This window comes from Volvox carteri (assembly GCF_000143455.1).
Source record: "Volvox carteri f. nagariensis unplaced genomic scaffold VOLCAscaffold_44, whole genome shotgun sequence".
NCBI lineage: Eukaryota > Viridiplantae > Chlorophyta > Chlorophyceae > Chlamydomonadales > Volvocaceae > Volvox > Volvox carteri.
In genome coordinates, this window is record NW_003307587.1 from 485216 (window position 1) to 501419 (window position 16204).

Sequence of the window (16204 nt, forward strand, 5' to 3'; positions counted from 1 at the left end):
GAAACATGCAGCGCAACACTGTTCCACATCATCCGCTAGAGCACCCCACATAGGGCGACCCACATCCGCAAACCCCCCCTCAAATCCGCAGCTGAATGCAGCAGACAGCGACCACCGTCACAAAGCGCCGGTTGGCCCCGCGAATGCAAAACGCGACATTCCTCTGCATAAGGAACGAACCGAGCAAGAGGACGAACACGAAAGCGCCGCCGGCGGCATAATGTGGCCAGCGATAGCAACCCTGGTCACAAGATCTAACGCCCCCAAGCTCGCCGCCACCGCCGCCGCAGCAGCAGCATGCCGACCATGTCCAGCATCGTCGCGACGCAAGCACAAAGCACGGGCACACAAAGCCTTGCGGCATTGCGTCAAAGCCGGGCCCTGTCACCGACCATCGCGACCACTTCATTGCCAGTTATCCCCGGCAACGCGGCGGTTGTAGGCGTTCGAGGGTGGCAGCTTCGCCAACGTGTCGGAACCTAACACGAGGAAGAAGAGGGAGAAACAAAAAAAGAGCTCCATCAGACTCGCAGCAGACCGTTACACAGAGGTGAAGCCGGAAAGGAAAAGAAAAAAAGCCCTCCAGAGGCGCCCAATAATGGATGCTCAGCCATCTTGTGAAATAATACTCCTGCAGGCGAACATTCCTTGCAAAAACCCCTTTTCCCCCCCACCATTATTGACCAACACTTTTCACATCCTGCAATATATCTACATCTACACCACGACCAACGCCCGGCCACTCACCCTCCGCGGTGCGCGCCGCCGTGTCCTTGTAGTGTCGCAGCCAGACACCCTTGTAGTCCTGCTGGGGCCGGATGATCTTCGTGTCCGGATCCACCAGAGACTCACGCCAATGGGCGCAGTAGCCCACAATGCTGTGGGTAGTAAGAAGTACGCGGGGTACCGGGAGCAGGAACGGGGAATCGAATGCGGCGGGAGAGACACGTCAGCCGAGTGGGACGAGATGGGGGGCCGAGGAAAGCAAGGTTACAAAAGTGAGAGATGAAAAGCAATGAAAAGCGAGTTGAACATGAAATTTGAGAAAGCAAGATACACGGGGTTATATATCACCAAATCGGAGCTACGCTTCCTGTTTTAAACACGAGATACCGGAAAATGAATCGCCACAAGGCGAGGCAGGCGACCACAGGCATTGTTTTGCCCATGGCGAGCAACCCCGCACGACCAGGCACATACGATGCAAGACTTCACCATACATCATATAGCCTCCACCGCACCCCTCGCTCAGCCGTCCCAAAAGCTACCTAGTAAAATAAGTATTAGAATGATATATAGTACCCTAAGTAATAATAAGCAATAATAATATTCAAGACTCACCGCGGGATGGCGAAGAGGACGGTGAAGAACTGCGGCGGGAAGCCCAACGCTCGATACACCAACCCGGAATAGAAGTCCACGTTGGGGTACAACTTGCGACTCACAAAGTACTCGTCCGAAAGAGCGGCGTCCTGGCAGCCGGGCAGCATCAGGCAAAAATGATCACATCACAGGTAGTGCAGTATGGGATGGTGCTCCGAAACGCCTTCTCCTTTTCATCGTCTTCACTGTTTCGCCAACCAACAGCAACGAGAGCCACGGAGGAGAAGGCAAGTTGTGATTGAACTTAAAAAAATATCCTCAACAACAAGATAATCTCCGCCACATGTCCACATGTCCACCCTACCTCGACGTCGAATGCCGTCCTGGACATCCCGCCTTACACACACACACACAACACACGCCCCAATTAAGTCTGTGTGCCTGTCTCGCCCCACCTGCAACGCCTTGGCCACCTCGATCAGTGGATCCACACCGACCAGCGGGAACACCTCCTTCTCCGCCACCTCCTTAATGATGATGGCTCGCGGGTCGAAGTTGCGATACACGCGGTGACCAAAGCCAAAAAGCTTCTCCTTCTTACTCTTCACCCCCGCGATGAAGGCCGGAATGGCGTCCACCTGGTACGGAAGGTCCAATTGGCATGTACGACACGTTTGGCAGGGACGTTGAGGCGTTGCGACAACGAAGGCAGGGAAGAAAGGACCAAGCCGCTCCACCCTCGTCGCTATCCTGCAACCCAGCAAGTGCTCTTTGCAATTGCATGCTAAACATCTAGTCTTCTCCCGTACAGTTCGTACCATCCTAAAGACACACGGGCGGCCCAGCCGGTAAGGAACTTAAGACAAGTTGTCTTAAGTTAGATATCCAAAAAGGAAACCCCCCTCCCACCTCACCGGGACCGTGTCCTACACAGCCCGTCATCATGCCAAAATGCATCTCTCACCGCCCAACCCGACTCAATCATGCCAAACTACCCCCCACTCACACCCACATACACAGCCCGCCACGCCAAACTTCCGGGCCTTTCCCCCTCATTCCAAAACCTGCACGGAGAGCTTCAACCCGAAACCCAACGAATGCCCCCTTCCCTACAACACATCCAAATCCAAATCTACAAGGCAAAACAACATCTAAGCGAAACGACACCTGCACCTAAGAGCATCAAAACCCTCCAAGAACCCTCCTTCCATCACCCACTCACCGTGCCAATGCGGGCCAACATACGCAGGACTGCCTCGTTGGCGCCTCCGTGCAGGGGGCCGTACAGCGCCCCCACCGCACCCGCCACCGCCGTGTACACGTCCACACCGGATGACGCCAAGTGGCGCACTGCTGCAGTCGAGCAGTTCATTTCGTGCTCGGCGTGCAGGATGAACATAATGTCCTGTTAAGAAAGAGGCAAAAAGAGAGGAAGGGAGAGTAATTCGACATTGTGCGATATTGCAGAATCTCGCGACCGTAAACGCCACGAAGGGGCTTAGGCCGCCGCTGCAGGATGCTGCACACTAGAGTACACGTACAGTACAGTCGCACGCATATTGACAGTCGCACGTTGCCGCCAACCAACCAACTATCGCAGAATCATCAATTACGATCCCCTGTCGCCCCTCTCTTCCCGATATGCCGCCTCTCCCGATAAGCATTCGTCTCCCAACTGGCCCTCGTGCACCCTCGGCCCCCTCGGCGCGCCTCACCAGCGCACGGGCCAGCTTGGGGTTGGGCCTGTACGACGGGTTGTACCCGCCATCCAACATGTACAAGAAGTTCTCGGCATAGTCCAGTCGCTGGTTTGGCGGTGCAGCTTTGCGTCCCGTGCTCTTATGGTAGGCCAACGCCGCCAGCGTGGGGACCTGAGGAGGAATGGATCCAAAGATTGAATGGGATGCACTTTGGCACACGGCGACACGACGGGTCGAAAGGAGACGAAAGGAGAGGAGAGATGTGTGATAAGCAGCAACATCCTGGGTCGACGCTTGAGCAACGTGTACGCAGGCTGCAAAGGAAATGCCAACCGCTGCATCTAATTCACATGCCAATGTGTAATTTGGAGTAAAAAACTTCGGTATTGAGTCGGGAAATGGTCACGAAATTGTGACTCTGACAACGAAGCTCAACGGTATTTTTAGTGGGAGTTGCTGCGGGAGAGGGACCGATTGGCAAGATCCCCCATCTAGCGCAACCCGTAAGGGCATCGGTTGCATTCAAGCCGCAGCATGCGCATCCAATCTTCCATTACCACTTTTATCAGTTTTACTTTGTTGGAAGCTGTGGCGAGAAAATGTTGGCAAGGTGGTAATGGACTTCGAGCATTTAAGCTAACGTACATATATTCCTTCAGGTCCCCAAAACTCTGCACCAGCGCATAAACGCTGTGCATCCCAGCCCTCTAGTGGCCTCTCAAAAGCATTTTCCCTGCAAAACCCAATTCATCGACTTCACGGCGCCCAAACCTTCCATCCCGCCACCAAAACCGTCACTTTTACCTTGCCCAATAGCCGTACAATCTGCTTATCTTGGACCTCCCTGGACTTGTAGATGCCGCCGCCAGCGAGAGCGGGGTTCGCCTCTGGATGCATCGTGGATAACGCACAGATGCCTGTCATGAGAACGCCCATCGGATGCGCATCGTGAGGCATGGCGGCAACGACGGCCTCGACCTCTGTAGGAAGAGCAGAGTGGCGCATGACAGCCTGGCAGGAGGAAAAAGATGGGAAGGAAGGAAAGGACGTTAGGAGCAAAAGAATTAATGGACAGGCCAAAGGATGAGTGTGAAGGAGTGGACATGTTTGACCAAAGTTAAAAGGTTTAGATGCCAGGTTTTAGATTAGAGCCCATCCTTGCAGGAAAGGAATGTCAGTGTCGGTGGCATGCGTTTTGGGCCTGACGGGCACCATACATCTAGTTTGAACAAGTCCAATCATACAGGCTCATGCCCACCTCTCGGAAAGTGGCCAGCTGCGATTGCGTCGGAAGATTTCCATAAAGAACCAAGTAGGCGACCTCCATCATGTTGGACTTAGCTGCAAGCTCCTCAATCGGGTAACCACGGTAGCGCAGGATGCCCTTATCGCCATCAATGAAGGAAATCCGGGAAATAACAGCAGCCGTGTTGGTGTACCTGCACAGCCAGATGCAAGATTAAAAACTAAATATGCAATTCAGTGCGTAGACCTACCCATCCAGTCTGCCCCCGCCCCGCACGTTCGACACAACGGCGTCATGTACCGAGACGACCATTCGGAGACCTACCCAGGGTCATAGGTCCGCAGGCCAACGCCGTCACCGCCAGCCTTGATTTGCTTAAGGGCTTGGGCATTCAAAGTGCCGCCATCCGAGATTTCCAGCTGCGAGGCGACACAGCGGTTGTCATCCGACAGTTGTCTTACAGCAGGGTTGATGCGGGAAGTAGCACGCTTCACAGAGCCACCCACGTACCGTGTACTTCTTCCCTGAGCGATTATCTACAACAGTCAAGGTCCCGCGGCCACCACCGGGCGCTGGACGCTGCTCTTCCTCCGCGCTTGTGTCGTTCCGGGCCACCGCCTCATCCTCTGGAGCCCCAGCCAGCTGCCGGGACAGCACCGCAAGACGGCCTGCAGCTTGGTTCATTGAAGCCATGTTCAAGCTGTGCGTTTCCGTTCACTGGGACACTCGTTCTGAAGAACTTTCGACACGAGAGCGAATTGTATTCCAAATTATGTGATTATATGGTGACAATTTAGGTTTACTAATGCCACCGCACGTCCTTGACCTCTTCAAGCGGTTGTGCTGACGGAAGCCCTTGCCGTACGAAGTGACAGTTTTGGTTTGCTCTGACGGAGGATTATTGTGTAGGCACGGTTTTGATGTTTGTCCTGTTGTTCTTTTTCTAGTATGTAATCTTGATACTATCGCGGGCTGACCCTAGTTGTCTGCCAACCCTAGGACGTAGTCAGAAATGCTTTCTTGGCCCTGGTGCAGGACAATTCCAGAGCGATCTAATGTCCAAGCAACGCCTGCTAAAGCTTTCCGTTCCAGTTCTTCTTCTCAGCCGCCAATTGCAACACCGCTTGACCTTGTCTTACAGAAAGCTGCCCGCAAAGTAAAGCTTGTCCACCCAGTTGCACAAAATGACCAAAAATGGAAAGAGCAGGAGAAGCTAACCAAGGCAAAGGAGCCAACCAAGCAGCCGACCCCCCGGCCGATCGGCTCCCCAGCGACCAAGCAGCCTACGCAAACACGGCTACCCCATCCACCAGTTGACGACGATACACTCTTTAATGAGATTACAGAGAGCGAACGCGATAGCATATGGGAGGCTTTTAAACTTGAAGTCGAGCTGGGCAGTGATGACGAAGACTGGCTCGAGGACCCAGAAGACAGCACATTTGGCCGGCATTCCCTCCCGCCCCAGCGGCGCAGAGCGCCCGCCAGTGCCCGTGATGACTCTCCTTCCACATCCCCTCGCACCCCGCTAACCACGCCTAAGCAGTCCGTCGTGAGCATCTCGGGTTTCAAAGGCTTCGGCACGCCGCCACGCCAAGCACCACCCCAGCCCGTTACACACTCCCTGCCCTCCACAACCCAGGACAAATCCGTTCCAGCTCCGAAACCCCGCCAACTTGCACCTTCCAACAACAGCTCCAGCCACCACACAGCTCCCCAGGCTCGCTCAGCTACAACCTCAACAATGCCACCAACCCTCACCAGAAGCGAAGCTCACGGATCGCATCGTCCGTCACAACCCTCACAGCGCCGCCAAGCGGCTCCTGGGCAAGCCCGCGGCCCGGTGTCTTACACTTCTTCTCCGCCTACTCCTCCCATCCGCGTCTTTCTATTCAATGCGGAAGAGGCCCGGACTCAATCCTTACTACAGCAGCTTGGCTTGGAGGAGCGCGTGCGGGTGGTTGACGACCTGCGTTGTGCTGATGCCGTGGTAGCAACCAAGCTGGCGAGGTCAGGCAAGCACGTAAACCTGGCGCAGGTATGTATTATCTCTTAACCACTTTCATACAAAGATATGACACGCAAGACGCTCTCTGCTCATCCTGCTGATGTTAACGCGGCTGCTTACTAGATCTGGGCACGGCTGCTTTCTGTCAATGATTTGGTTCGTGGTATCATGGTGGGTTGCAGCTGTCCTGGTGGGCTGAGTCGTCGGCGTCCCTCACCCTGCTGTACCAGGCAGCAAAGCTTTACGGCGTAGCGTCTCACACACACACACACACGCACACGCACAGCCTACACACGCACGAGGGCGCTCTTAAATGCCTCCCAAGAGGGCAGCTTTGAACTCAGCCTCGCTTGTTCCATCATGGTCTGGCCTCGCGGTTGGACTGATGTGGGTCGGAGTGTGGCTTCTTGCTACTGCTGCTGATGGGTTGGGCTGCGGGCGTTCACGCCGCGATCTGGGTCCATGTGAGATGTGTGCTGTCCAGCCCACCAGCTCCTTTTGCTGATGCCGGCCCCCGCCCCTTGTTTTCCTCCATAAAACGCATGCAGGGCGAAAGGACAGCCGCCAATCTGGGTATTCCCTTCCTCGTCGTGGGCCGCAACATGAGCGCCGACAACTTGTGGACTGCACTGATGCCACTGCTGAACACGAACACGGCAGGGGGAGCGGCGGCGGCGTCACCAGCCCCAACCGCATCATCTGAAGGACTGAATGGTAGCCCAGCAGCTGTTGCCGCGGCGGCGGCGGCGGCAACCGGGCGTCCCGGCATCAGAGCTCCGACTGCAGCGGAGCTCCAAGCGCACCGGCTGGAGGTGATGCATGGCTTTGCGCAGTTGCTACGGGAAGGAGCCCCCTCAGGTGCCGGCACACGCTGACGGCTACGGCTGAGTAGCGTTGGGGCTGCTGCCCCCTGGACTGCTCGCAGAGGGGAGGGGCTGGCGTCCGGAGACCTCGGGCATGCAGCGGGGTTGCGCGCTGTTGATTATGGTGCCCAATTCGCGTGTGATTGCGTGTGATGGCTGTAAACACGTAAATTCTTGGGATGATGGCGTCACGTGTGGCCTGGCGGACGTATTTCCTTCTGGCGCCGTTGGGGCCGTTTGGATGGCAGATAACGCGCTACGTGCAGCACACGGATGATGTATTGCAGGGAAGGGTCTGGGTGTTTCATTTGGTCGGATTCTTCTGCGGTGGCGACTTGTACGGCCAATGTGCGCGGCCGTGTTTGTCCGCATGGTATTGGCTATCAGCCAGTTCTTGGATTGGTGTGAAATGCCAATTGGCTGAGTTTGAAGAGGGCAAAACTACGGAAAAGGGAAAACGGGCGACATGTTGTCAGTACTTGTTTGTTAGCAGGGCTGTTCGATTGCGGAGTGACTAGCTGTCGTCTTTCGGGCTGAAAGAATGTTTAGAGGCCGCCTCGCGCGCAACTGTTTACTCTTTTCCTTAGCCCGTTTTCGTCCTTTGCATAACTTCAAAATTGCAAGAGTAAAACCCCAAAACCCAAATCGCAACCCAATCCACAGAAGAATGGAGGAGAATGAAATGACGGGGGCCTGGAACGGTTGGCAAGTTCGGTGCATAAGGATGGCGTCGAGCGACTGTTGTTCAATTGTGTTGTTTCGGGGGCAGCCCTGCTGCAGGTTGCTCTTATTGGTTAGGATGACGAATGTCGCAACGCTGCAGGAAGAAGTTTAGACCGCGCAAGCTCAGGTGATGCGATTTTTTTCTATCTATCGTTCTATATTACGAATCTGGCCGGAAACGGTTTTTCAAGTTTCGAAGGCTAGACTGCTGGGAACTGGTACGAGGCAGAAAGACAGGCTGCGACCGAATGATTTGGGTTTTCTTGAGATTCACCATGATGATATGCGGTGTCGTGTTCGGTTGCATCGTACATGTTAGGGTACTGTACAGGCTATGGTGGAGCGTTTCCCCGGGCATACATGTGGGGTTGGATATGTACACTGTGCACTCTGTAACTCTCGCACACTGTGCTACTAGGGGTTTGGCCGGGGCCGCAGATGTGTGATCGGAACCTCCCTTTTTCTACTAAGGTCAGTCTTTCTAGTCCTTATCTAACAACTGCCGGTTACATCACTCCGGTTACATCAAACCCGCCACACCCATCACGCTAATTCTCTGACCATGATTGTCTGGCTTCGTTTGCCACGTATAGCGGCGCATGAGGCTGGTTGCTTTCCTAAGCCGCACTTGCGAGAGTCCACGGCAGCCGCGGGGTACATGTGGGTCCATGCGGCGCTGCCGTGCATGTTGGGGGCCCCAAGGGGAGGGGAAGACAGGCAGACTGGATGAGGTGTTTGCGGTCTATTCCCCAAAACTACGCTTGGCCCCCAAAGTCAAATGGCGGTGGTGCTGCATGAGTGCCTTGAGGCACACGTGAAAAACCTGAACTCGAAATCTCCCGGGCATAGGGCCTTCCTAGGACGATGGCTCCTCGTCTGGCTTCAACCCGCTCAGACGTCCTCCACGCCCAAAAACAAGGAAACCACGAGACCACAAACCACAAAATGCAAATGGTCCGCGTTCGCTGCTTTTTCCTTTCATTACACCATTTAACCCGCATACATACATACGGGGTAATAGTCCCCCAATCTCCGGCACCTCTTCAACTCCTGCCCTCGTTATTGTACGACGTCTCAAACCTAGCCCCCATGAACTCAGGCCCCTAAGAAACAAAAGCGTATCCCACCACTAAACGACCCACAACCGACACCGCTATACCCACCACACCATTTACCCTTTCCTCTCCACACCTGATACCTCCCCCTCCCACACACACATACTAACTCTTCCCCCAACCCGCAACTCTTTACCCGCCATACAGCCTTTTAGGTCTCTATTAACCCCCACCCCCCCAAGCGGCCCCCACACCTGGAAATCTACACACCTACAAGCCCAATGCCGCCTCCGCCGCCAGCTCCGCTCCTCCCCTCCCCGGCCTCCTTCAGTAGCTCGCCATAAGTCCCCACCAGTCGGCCCACCGCCCCCAGCCGCAACTCCTCAGGGCTCAGCCCCACCAGCCAGTGCGAGCTGGAGGCCACCAGACACGTCAGAGCGGTGCTGTCTACGTTCCCCGCGGGGTCGCTCCGGCCACCACCACCACCACCACTGCTGCGGCTACTGCTGCTGTTCCAATTGCCGTTGTCGCTAACAGTGGTGGTAGTGAAGGTGCTCGGCCCTGTCTGTTGTTGTGTCGTGGCGTGCTGCTGTTGCTGCTGCTGTTTCTGAAGCTGCTGCTCGAGTTGTTCCCACAGCCGTGTCGTGCGAGACTTCAGAAGAGCCTGAGGACAATAATAATGGTAGTAATGATGATGATGGTGATGATGACGACAACAACAACAACATACATGATGATGATAGTGATGATGAAAATGTGGAAAATATATATTGGTTGGGCCCAACCCGGCAGAAAGGCGGGGCAAAAAAACGAAGTATGGCGTATCGGACGAGAGGCTTCAAGGGGAGGAGGGTCGGAGGACACGATGGACGGCGAAAGAAATTCCTCCACCCCGCAGGGCCCACCGGGGGGGGTGGGGAGTGGGAGGGGGGGTCGCACTGGAAAAGGGGGGTTAGGACCCCCGGAAAGGTTCACGACGCCATCGCCGTGTGTACGACAGTTACCAATCGTAACACCGTCAGGCCGCCCTTCTCCGCTTCCTAAAGACAACCAAACCCCCCACATACATACATACACGCGCCATTTCTCCCCCCCACACACACACACCCTGTCCAACCCTACCTGGCAGTCAGCCAAAACCAGCTCCAACTGTCCAACCGTCAACCGCTCCACAGGGCAACTGACTAGATGTCTCCGAGCCGCCCTCACAGCCCCGGCGGCATTCCCAGCTGATGCCGCCGCTCCAACCCCGCTCCAACCCCCAGCACCAACCGCCGTCGGGCCCTCCTCAACGGCCAGCTGGCGCCCCAACGCCGCCAGCGCCGCGGCCGCGTCAACTGCCTGCCTCCTGGTGGTGCTGTTGGCGGTGGCGGTGGCGGTGGAAGCGGAGGCGGTCTCCGCGGGGGCGGTGACTAGGGAGCCAGACGGAGTCTGTGCGATGAGCCCCAGAGCGCTGCGGAGGTTCTCCCAGGAGCCATACACGTCCGCGGGGGTGGGGGAAGGAGGCAGGGGAGGAGCAGCAGGAGGGGGGAGGGGGGAGCGGGGGACCCCACCCCCACCGGTCTCCGGAGGACCTGTGGGGAGGGGGGAAGTGGGGGAGAGGGCGGGGGGGGGGGAGAGATGGAGGGGGAAGCGCTTAAAGAGAGGAGTTGCACAGAAGAGCTGTATGTGCCATACAGGCTGGCTTAAATTTGTTTTCGATTGTTGTTAAGAAGGGAATTAAACTAGCTCGCCCCCTTCCCTCCGTCGATTAGCTCTACCCCCACCTACACGAGTAACACCGCGGCCCCCTCCCCCACCCCACCCCTCGTCTTGGCGGCTAGGTAGGTAGGTAGGTTTCCGCGGTCATCATCATTACATCATCCCGAGGTCGCAGCCTTCAAAACTGCCTACTGGTCAGTTCGGCTTCTTGTACACCCTTTCCTTGTGGCAGCAGCTTCACTCGTTCTCACGTGGTTCGTCTTTCCCACCCCCCCATCTCCTCCCCCTCCCGCAGACGCATCCCCATGTCCACGACTTGCGATACGGGAGGCTGGACCCGGGTGTACTGGCAGTAGCACCCGGGCAACCCGGCAGTACCTTTCGCGGTCAACGTCGAATGGATGACGGGTGGCGGCATTGCCGTACCGCCGCCGTCACGGGTCGCTGCCCCTGATGCCGTACCGCCGTCAAATAGCCGCGCGAGGATCCTGCCGCCCGACGGCGACGTCGACAGGTTAGCAGTAGCAGCAGCAGCAGCCGTCGTCGCCGCTGCCGCTGCTGCAGGCGCTGTCATCGTGGCGGCGGCGGCGGCAGCGTCACTCCGCAGCAGCGTGCTGACCTGTCTGGTAATTCGGTTGATGGCCTGAGAGGCCTTATCCGCCATCCGCTCCCTCCCGCCGACCTCACCGTTCTGTCCCTGCGGCGACTGCCTGCCCATTAAGCTGGCGCCAGACGGCTGTACGGCAATTCCCGCTCCCACCGCCGTACCCGCTGGATCCTGGCTTAGACATCCCGAAGATGTTGACGCCGCCACGCGTTGAGATCCAACCGTCGGCGCTGGAACCAGAGGGGGCGACGCTGCCGCGCCCGTCTGTACGGCGTCCAGGCTACTCTGCAGGCTGCTAGTGCTGCCGTCGCCGCTGGGTGGTGTGACCGCCGCCGCCACAGCTGCCACCGCCGCCGACGGCGGTGCGCTCTTTCGAAGGAGGTTTGAGAGGAGGGTGGGGTTGGGCAGCAAGGGCGTCGCCGCCGCCGCGGCGGTACTGGCGGCGGGGGGCACTGGCGGCGGCGACGCCGCGGCGTGGGCGCGTTGTTGTTGTACGGCTCTTTGTGCGGCGGTGGCGGTGAGGGCCGCGGCAAGGTCCTCTGGTTGGGGTGCGGTGAGGACAGGAGTTAGGTTGTCAGGACCCTGCGAGAGGGGGGGGAGAGGGAGGGGGGAGGGGTGAATGGGTGGGTTTCGGACAAGGTACGAACAAACGTCGTGGTGGTGGTGGTGGTGGTGGTGGAGGACTGGACGGGGAGGACTTACCTACCGACGGCTCGTGGGGGAGGGCCTGACGGGTGACGACGACGGCAGTCTCCAAACAACGAGATTTGAATAAACCGGTATGTACGTCTGTGTACGTCTGTGTACGTCCCTTCACCCCCACCTACCCCGGGGCTTCTCCTTCCCCTCCCTTCCCCTCCCCCCTTTTCCCCCTCCCCTCCCCTCCCCTTCAATCGTCAGTGGTTCGCCTTACCCTCCTCCACCCCTCCAGCCCCCCCCCACCCACCCCCGTCTAAACCCCCACTCACCCACCCCGGCCATTTCCAGTTGTACCCACCATCATGAGCCACCAGGCGTCCCCGCAAATCCCCTCCCGCTTCCTGCCCCCCACCACCAGCAGCCGACACAGCCCCGCAACGTCACTCGGGCCCACCGCCACCACGGAATGGCACATGCGCTCCAGCGGAAGCGGAAGAAGCGGAGGAGGGTGCTGGTGCTGGTGAGATTTGAAGGATGCCAGTGGCGCGGCGGCCCCCGGCGCCGTCTCCTCCCGCTGGTGGCGGTGCTGCTGATGGGTTCCTGCATGAACACCGCTTTCCTGCTGCAGTTGTAGTTGTTGTAGTTGTTGTTGCAGTTGTGTAGGTAGGTGGGGGTCCTCTAGTGCCGTACCGGTCAGGGGGGTGACCCCCTCGGGTGCCTCAACGCGATGCCAGCTGGCGGCAGGGGGGGAGGGGGAGGGGGAGGGGGAGAAGGGGGAGGAGGGAATAAGACGAACCACAGATGATTGATAAGCAGATACCAGAGGTGGGCGGATACTCCAGGATTAGGGGGTTGAGGGGGCGGGGAAGTTGTATGCGAAAAAGTGGGAAGTGAAATGCCGGTGTTCAGGAGAGGTGGGGAGGGGGAGAAGACGAACCGCGGACGAATGAAGCTGCTGCCAAGGAGGGAGAGCGGAGAGGGGAAGAGGGGCGGGGGAGGGGGCATACATGCCAAAACCACCAAGGAGCTGCTGTGGGGCCCAAACCACGGGGAGAGGAGCACAATGTAACGCACGCAAACACATGCATACACAGACACACATATATATACAGACAGACAACACAGCCAGTCAGCCAATCAATCACCTGAAGGTGGCCATATCCAGCACCCACAGCTCGTTACACTGTACGTATGTACGACTGAAGGACAGCAAAGAGGAGTGATCCAAGCACCCCCCGAATACGGCAAGTCGACTTCCGCATGCTGCACGTGTGTATCGGGGTGGGTGTATGGGTCGTACAGGAGAGGGGGAGGGAAGCGGGGGGGAGGGGAGGGGAGGGAAGGTGTGTTTTCACAAGTTGTGAGCGCGGGTGCCGGGGGTTCAGAGTGGGGAACATACATACGTACACAAGTACGTATGTACATACATACATAAGTAAGTACATACATACATACATACATACACAAATACGAAAGCCCACCCGCCATGCCGTGTCCGAATCTTCCAGAAGGTGAGGGCCGTAGCTTGATCTGGGTCCACTTGGCGGCTTCGGAGCCGTCCGCACCCTTCAGCGTCCACAGGTCATCGAGTAGTCCAGAGTCCCTCTCCCCTCCGAAGATAACCACACGGTTGGTCACCTGTGGGGAAAAGGTGGGGGAGGGGAAGGAGGGGATTGGAGCGGAAGGTACGAGTGTACGAATGTACGGGGTGAGATCCGGGAAAAAAGTACATGTGCGTTCTATTCTGATATGGCAAACATCTATATATTTAAACGGAATAATATATCTATTTAAATATAGACAGTACATTTCGTCCCTCGAAGCTTTGGAAGTTTGCTTTTGCTCGAAATGATTAACTTGTACGATTGATGGCTATGATGACGAAACGTTCAGGATTTCCCCACGGTTCGAATTTCCAGATCCAGGTCCAGATCCAATCCCCCGCCCGGGACGCCCCCGAACCCTCCTTTTCGCCTCATCTCACCTGTCCCCCCACCCCTCCCACCCACCCACCCACCCAAACCCGGGCACTCACATACACAGCAGCGTGCATCTTCCGGGGGGCTGGTAGGGGTCCGGGGATTCGTAGCTGGCTCCAGGTGCGTCTGTGTGCATGTGTGCGTGTGTGTGGGGGGGTGGGGGGGTGGGGGGTGGGGGGGAGGGAGGGAGGGGTTGAGTTGGTTGAGAAGGCGCTAAGACGACAATGACGACGGCAATGACACGGTGGCTCTGCTGGACCCCTCAAAATTGCAAAACCCAATTCAGGTCAACGCAGCTTAACCATATTCCTGCTGTCCCCCTCCTCCCTTTTCCCCCCCCCCGTCCCCCTCCCCCCCCCGCCCCCTCTCCCTCCCCAGTTTACATGTTGCAAATACACTCCCCCCCCCCTCCAACACCCGCAACCACATGCGCCTCCAACCGCCTTGCTACGCGTACAGTCCCCCTTTCGAACTTCCCCGCCAGATGCAACCAACCAACCCCCAACCAACCCCCAACCATCCGCTCACGTGTGCGTATCCAGCACCCAGGCGTCCCCCGCCACCCTCCCGGACTCCAGCCTCCCCCCGAACAGCAGCAGACACGAGGGGCCCGCGCGGGTTAGTGTCGCCATGTCACGACGGGGGGGAAACCCATCTCCCCCTGCGGGGCCCCCCGCTGCTGCTGCTGCTGCTGCTGCTCCTACAGCGCCCCCCGCCGTCCCCCCCGTATTGGCGCTCAGGCACTGCCACGTCCACGTGTCCTGCAGTGAGTTGGGTTGGGTGGGGTTGGGGAGGGGTCTTGGTGCAGCGGGTGGGTGGGATGGTGGCGGATGAAGAGAGGGAAGGGAGAGGGGGGGAGGCTGCAACCAGCTCTACTCTCGGAGGCCCCTCCTTACCGTGTCCAGGCACCATAGGTCATTGAAGAAACGGCGTCGCTTCTTATTCAGTACGGGATCGTACGACATGACGTGGCCGCCAAAGACGTACATACGTCGGTCTACTGCAGCAGCGCAATGGAAGGCGCGCGGCTCCGGCAGCCCGCCGTCGCCACCGCCGCCGTCCACTGCCCCTAAGGCCGTTCCCGGGTACCCCCAAAAAAAGATGTGGGAAAATGGGAGCGAGTGTATGTATGTATGTGTATATGCGTGTGCATGTATCTATGTGTGTAACTGGCGGAGGGGGCTAAAACCCTAAAGCTGTCGACTTAGCCTTTCACTCCCTCCTGGACTGAACCTGGGGGGGTTATGGAGTTGGGAGTTACTTCAGAATCACTGTGCTGCCCCAACCCCTTCGAGGAATCGTTCCTCTTCATCGGTCCTGTCCCCTCTGTGTGCCTTCCGTCCGGGTCAGGACACGTCGTGTGGGTGTTTTCGCGGACTTCCTGCTCCTTCTTTCCTTCATCCCCTACTTCTCTAGTTCGCTAAAGCTCTTTCGGTCCCGCGGGGAGCTCTCTGCGCCACTGAACTCTTCCACCACTCAGTTTCTATTGTGGAGGAGATTTAGGTGGGCGCTGCGGGAGAATACGGAAAGCGGCTCCCGGCTTCCCAACCAAAGCAACATCTCATCTGGGTCACACCCCCTCACCAGGGGCAGAGGACACCTGTGGTGTGAACCACATGTCCGCCTCAGCCTGAAGCACCGTCACATCGCCCAGCGCCGTGTGATGCTCCAGATGGGATTCGCCGTCAGAGTAACTGACACCGCCAAACACGACGACCAGGTCAGTGCCCCAAACGGAGCCGGTGCCGGAGATGCACACAGCGGAATGGCCAAATCTGGCCGTGGTGACTGCCGCGTCATGGATGGATGCAGAGCAGGGCAACCACTGCATGCTGGGTGTGCTGGGTTGTCAGAGTGGACAAGCGGAGAAAAGTATGATGGTGGATTAACTAGGTGCGTCTGATTGGAAGCCTTTGCCTAATGTGCTCCTGTATCGGGATTGTTGAGGAGGTATACTGTACAAAACAAACACATTTCGTTGCAACAGTAGCAGGGCTGAAAGCACGGTGATCAAACGCATCGGAAGATAGGTCCAAGTATGCACCACATCAAGAACCAACGGCCAGAGCCACGAACAAGAGCCCGTGTGAAACAATATATCGGTAACCCGCAAGTTTACGATGAGAGTCTTGGAGGCACGAGGTCTATTGGGAAATACACAAGTACGGCATGAATTATCATACAAACATGTGAAGGCCTAATTTTTAGTAGGCGTCCACCCCAAATATCGACCAATTCGTCATATACATGAGTACATCTGTAACTTTGCTTGGCGTCCTTTTTGGCCATTTGATGCCGCCGACCGTTTCCTAACTGGCTGCAAGTACGCTCCCGGCGCCCAGTAATTTATCGACATAGGG

At 57.3% G+C, this 16204-nt stretch overlaps 2 protein-coding genes across 2 annotated transcripts; both read right to left on the bottom strand.

Annotated features, from left to right (window-relative positions):
- Positions 1–676: 676 nt before the first annotated feature.
- Positions 677–5048, bottom strand: VOLCADRAFT_82870 (uncharacterized protein; the record flags this gene model as incomplete). Its single annotated transcript, XM_002954619.1, has 9 exons — positions 4780–5048; positions 4594–4688; positions 4282–4462; positions 3828–4034; positions 3039–3194; positions 2546–2728; positions 1779–1961; positions 1342–1472; positions 677–878 (listed from the first exon to the last, which is right to left on the bottom strand). The coding sequence occupies exons 1-9, from the start codon at positions 4960–4962 to the stop codon at positions 677–679; spliced, it is 1521 nt and encodes a 506-aa protein (XP_002954665.1). The 5' UTR covers positions 4963–5048.
- A 4132-nt stretch (positions 5049–9180) lies between these two features.
- VOLCADRAFT_121332 (uncharacterized protein) lies at positions 9181–15946 on the bottom strand (the record flags this gene model as incomplete). Its single annotated transcript, XM_002954620.1, has 10 exons — positions 15429–15946; positions 14741–14913; positions 14373–14605; positions 13901–13970; positions 13347–13503; positions 13011–13128; positions 12224–12599; positions 10998–11808; positions 10041–10492; positions 9181–9582 (listed from the first exon to the last, which is right to left on the bottom strand). The coding sequence occupies exons 1-10, from the start codon at positions 15673–15675 to the stop codon at positions 9181–9183; spliced, it is 3039 nt and encodes a 1012-aa protein (XP_002954666.1). The 5' UTR covers positions 15676–15946.
- Between the last annotated feature and the right edge of the window lie 258 nt (positions 15947–16204).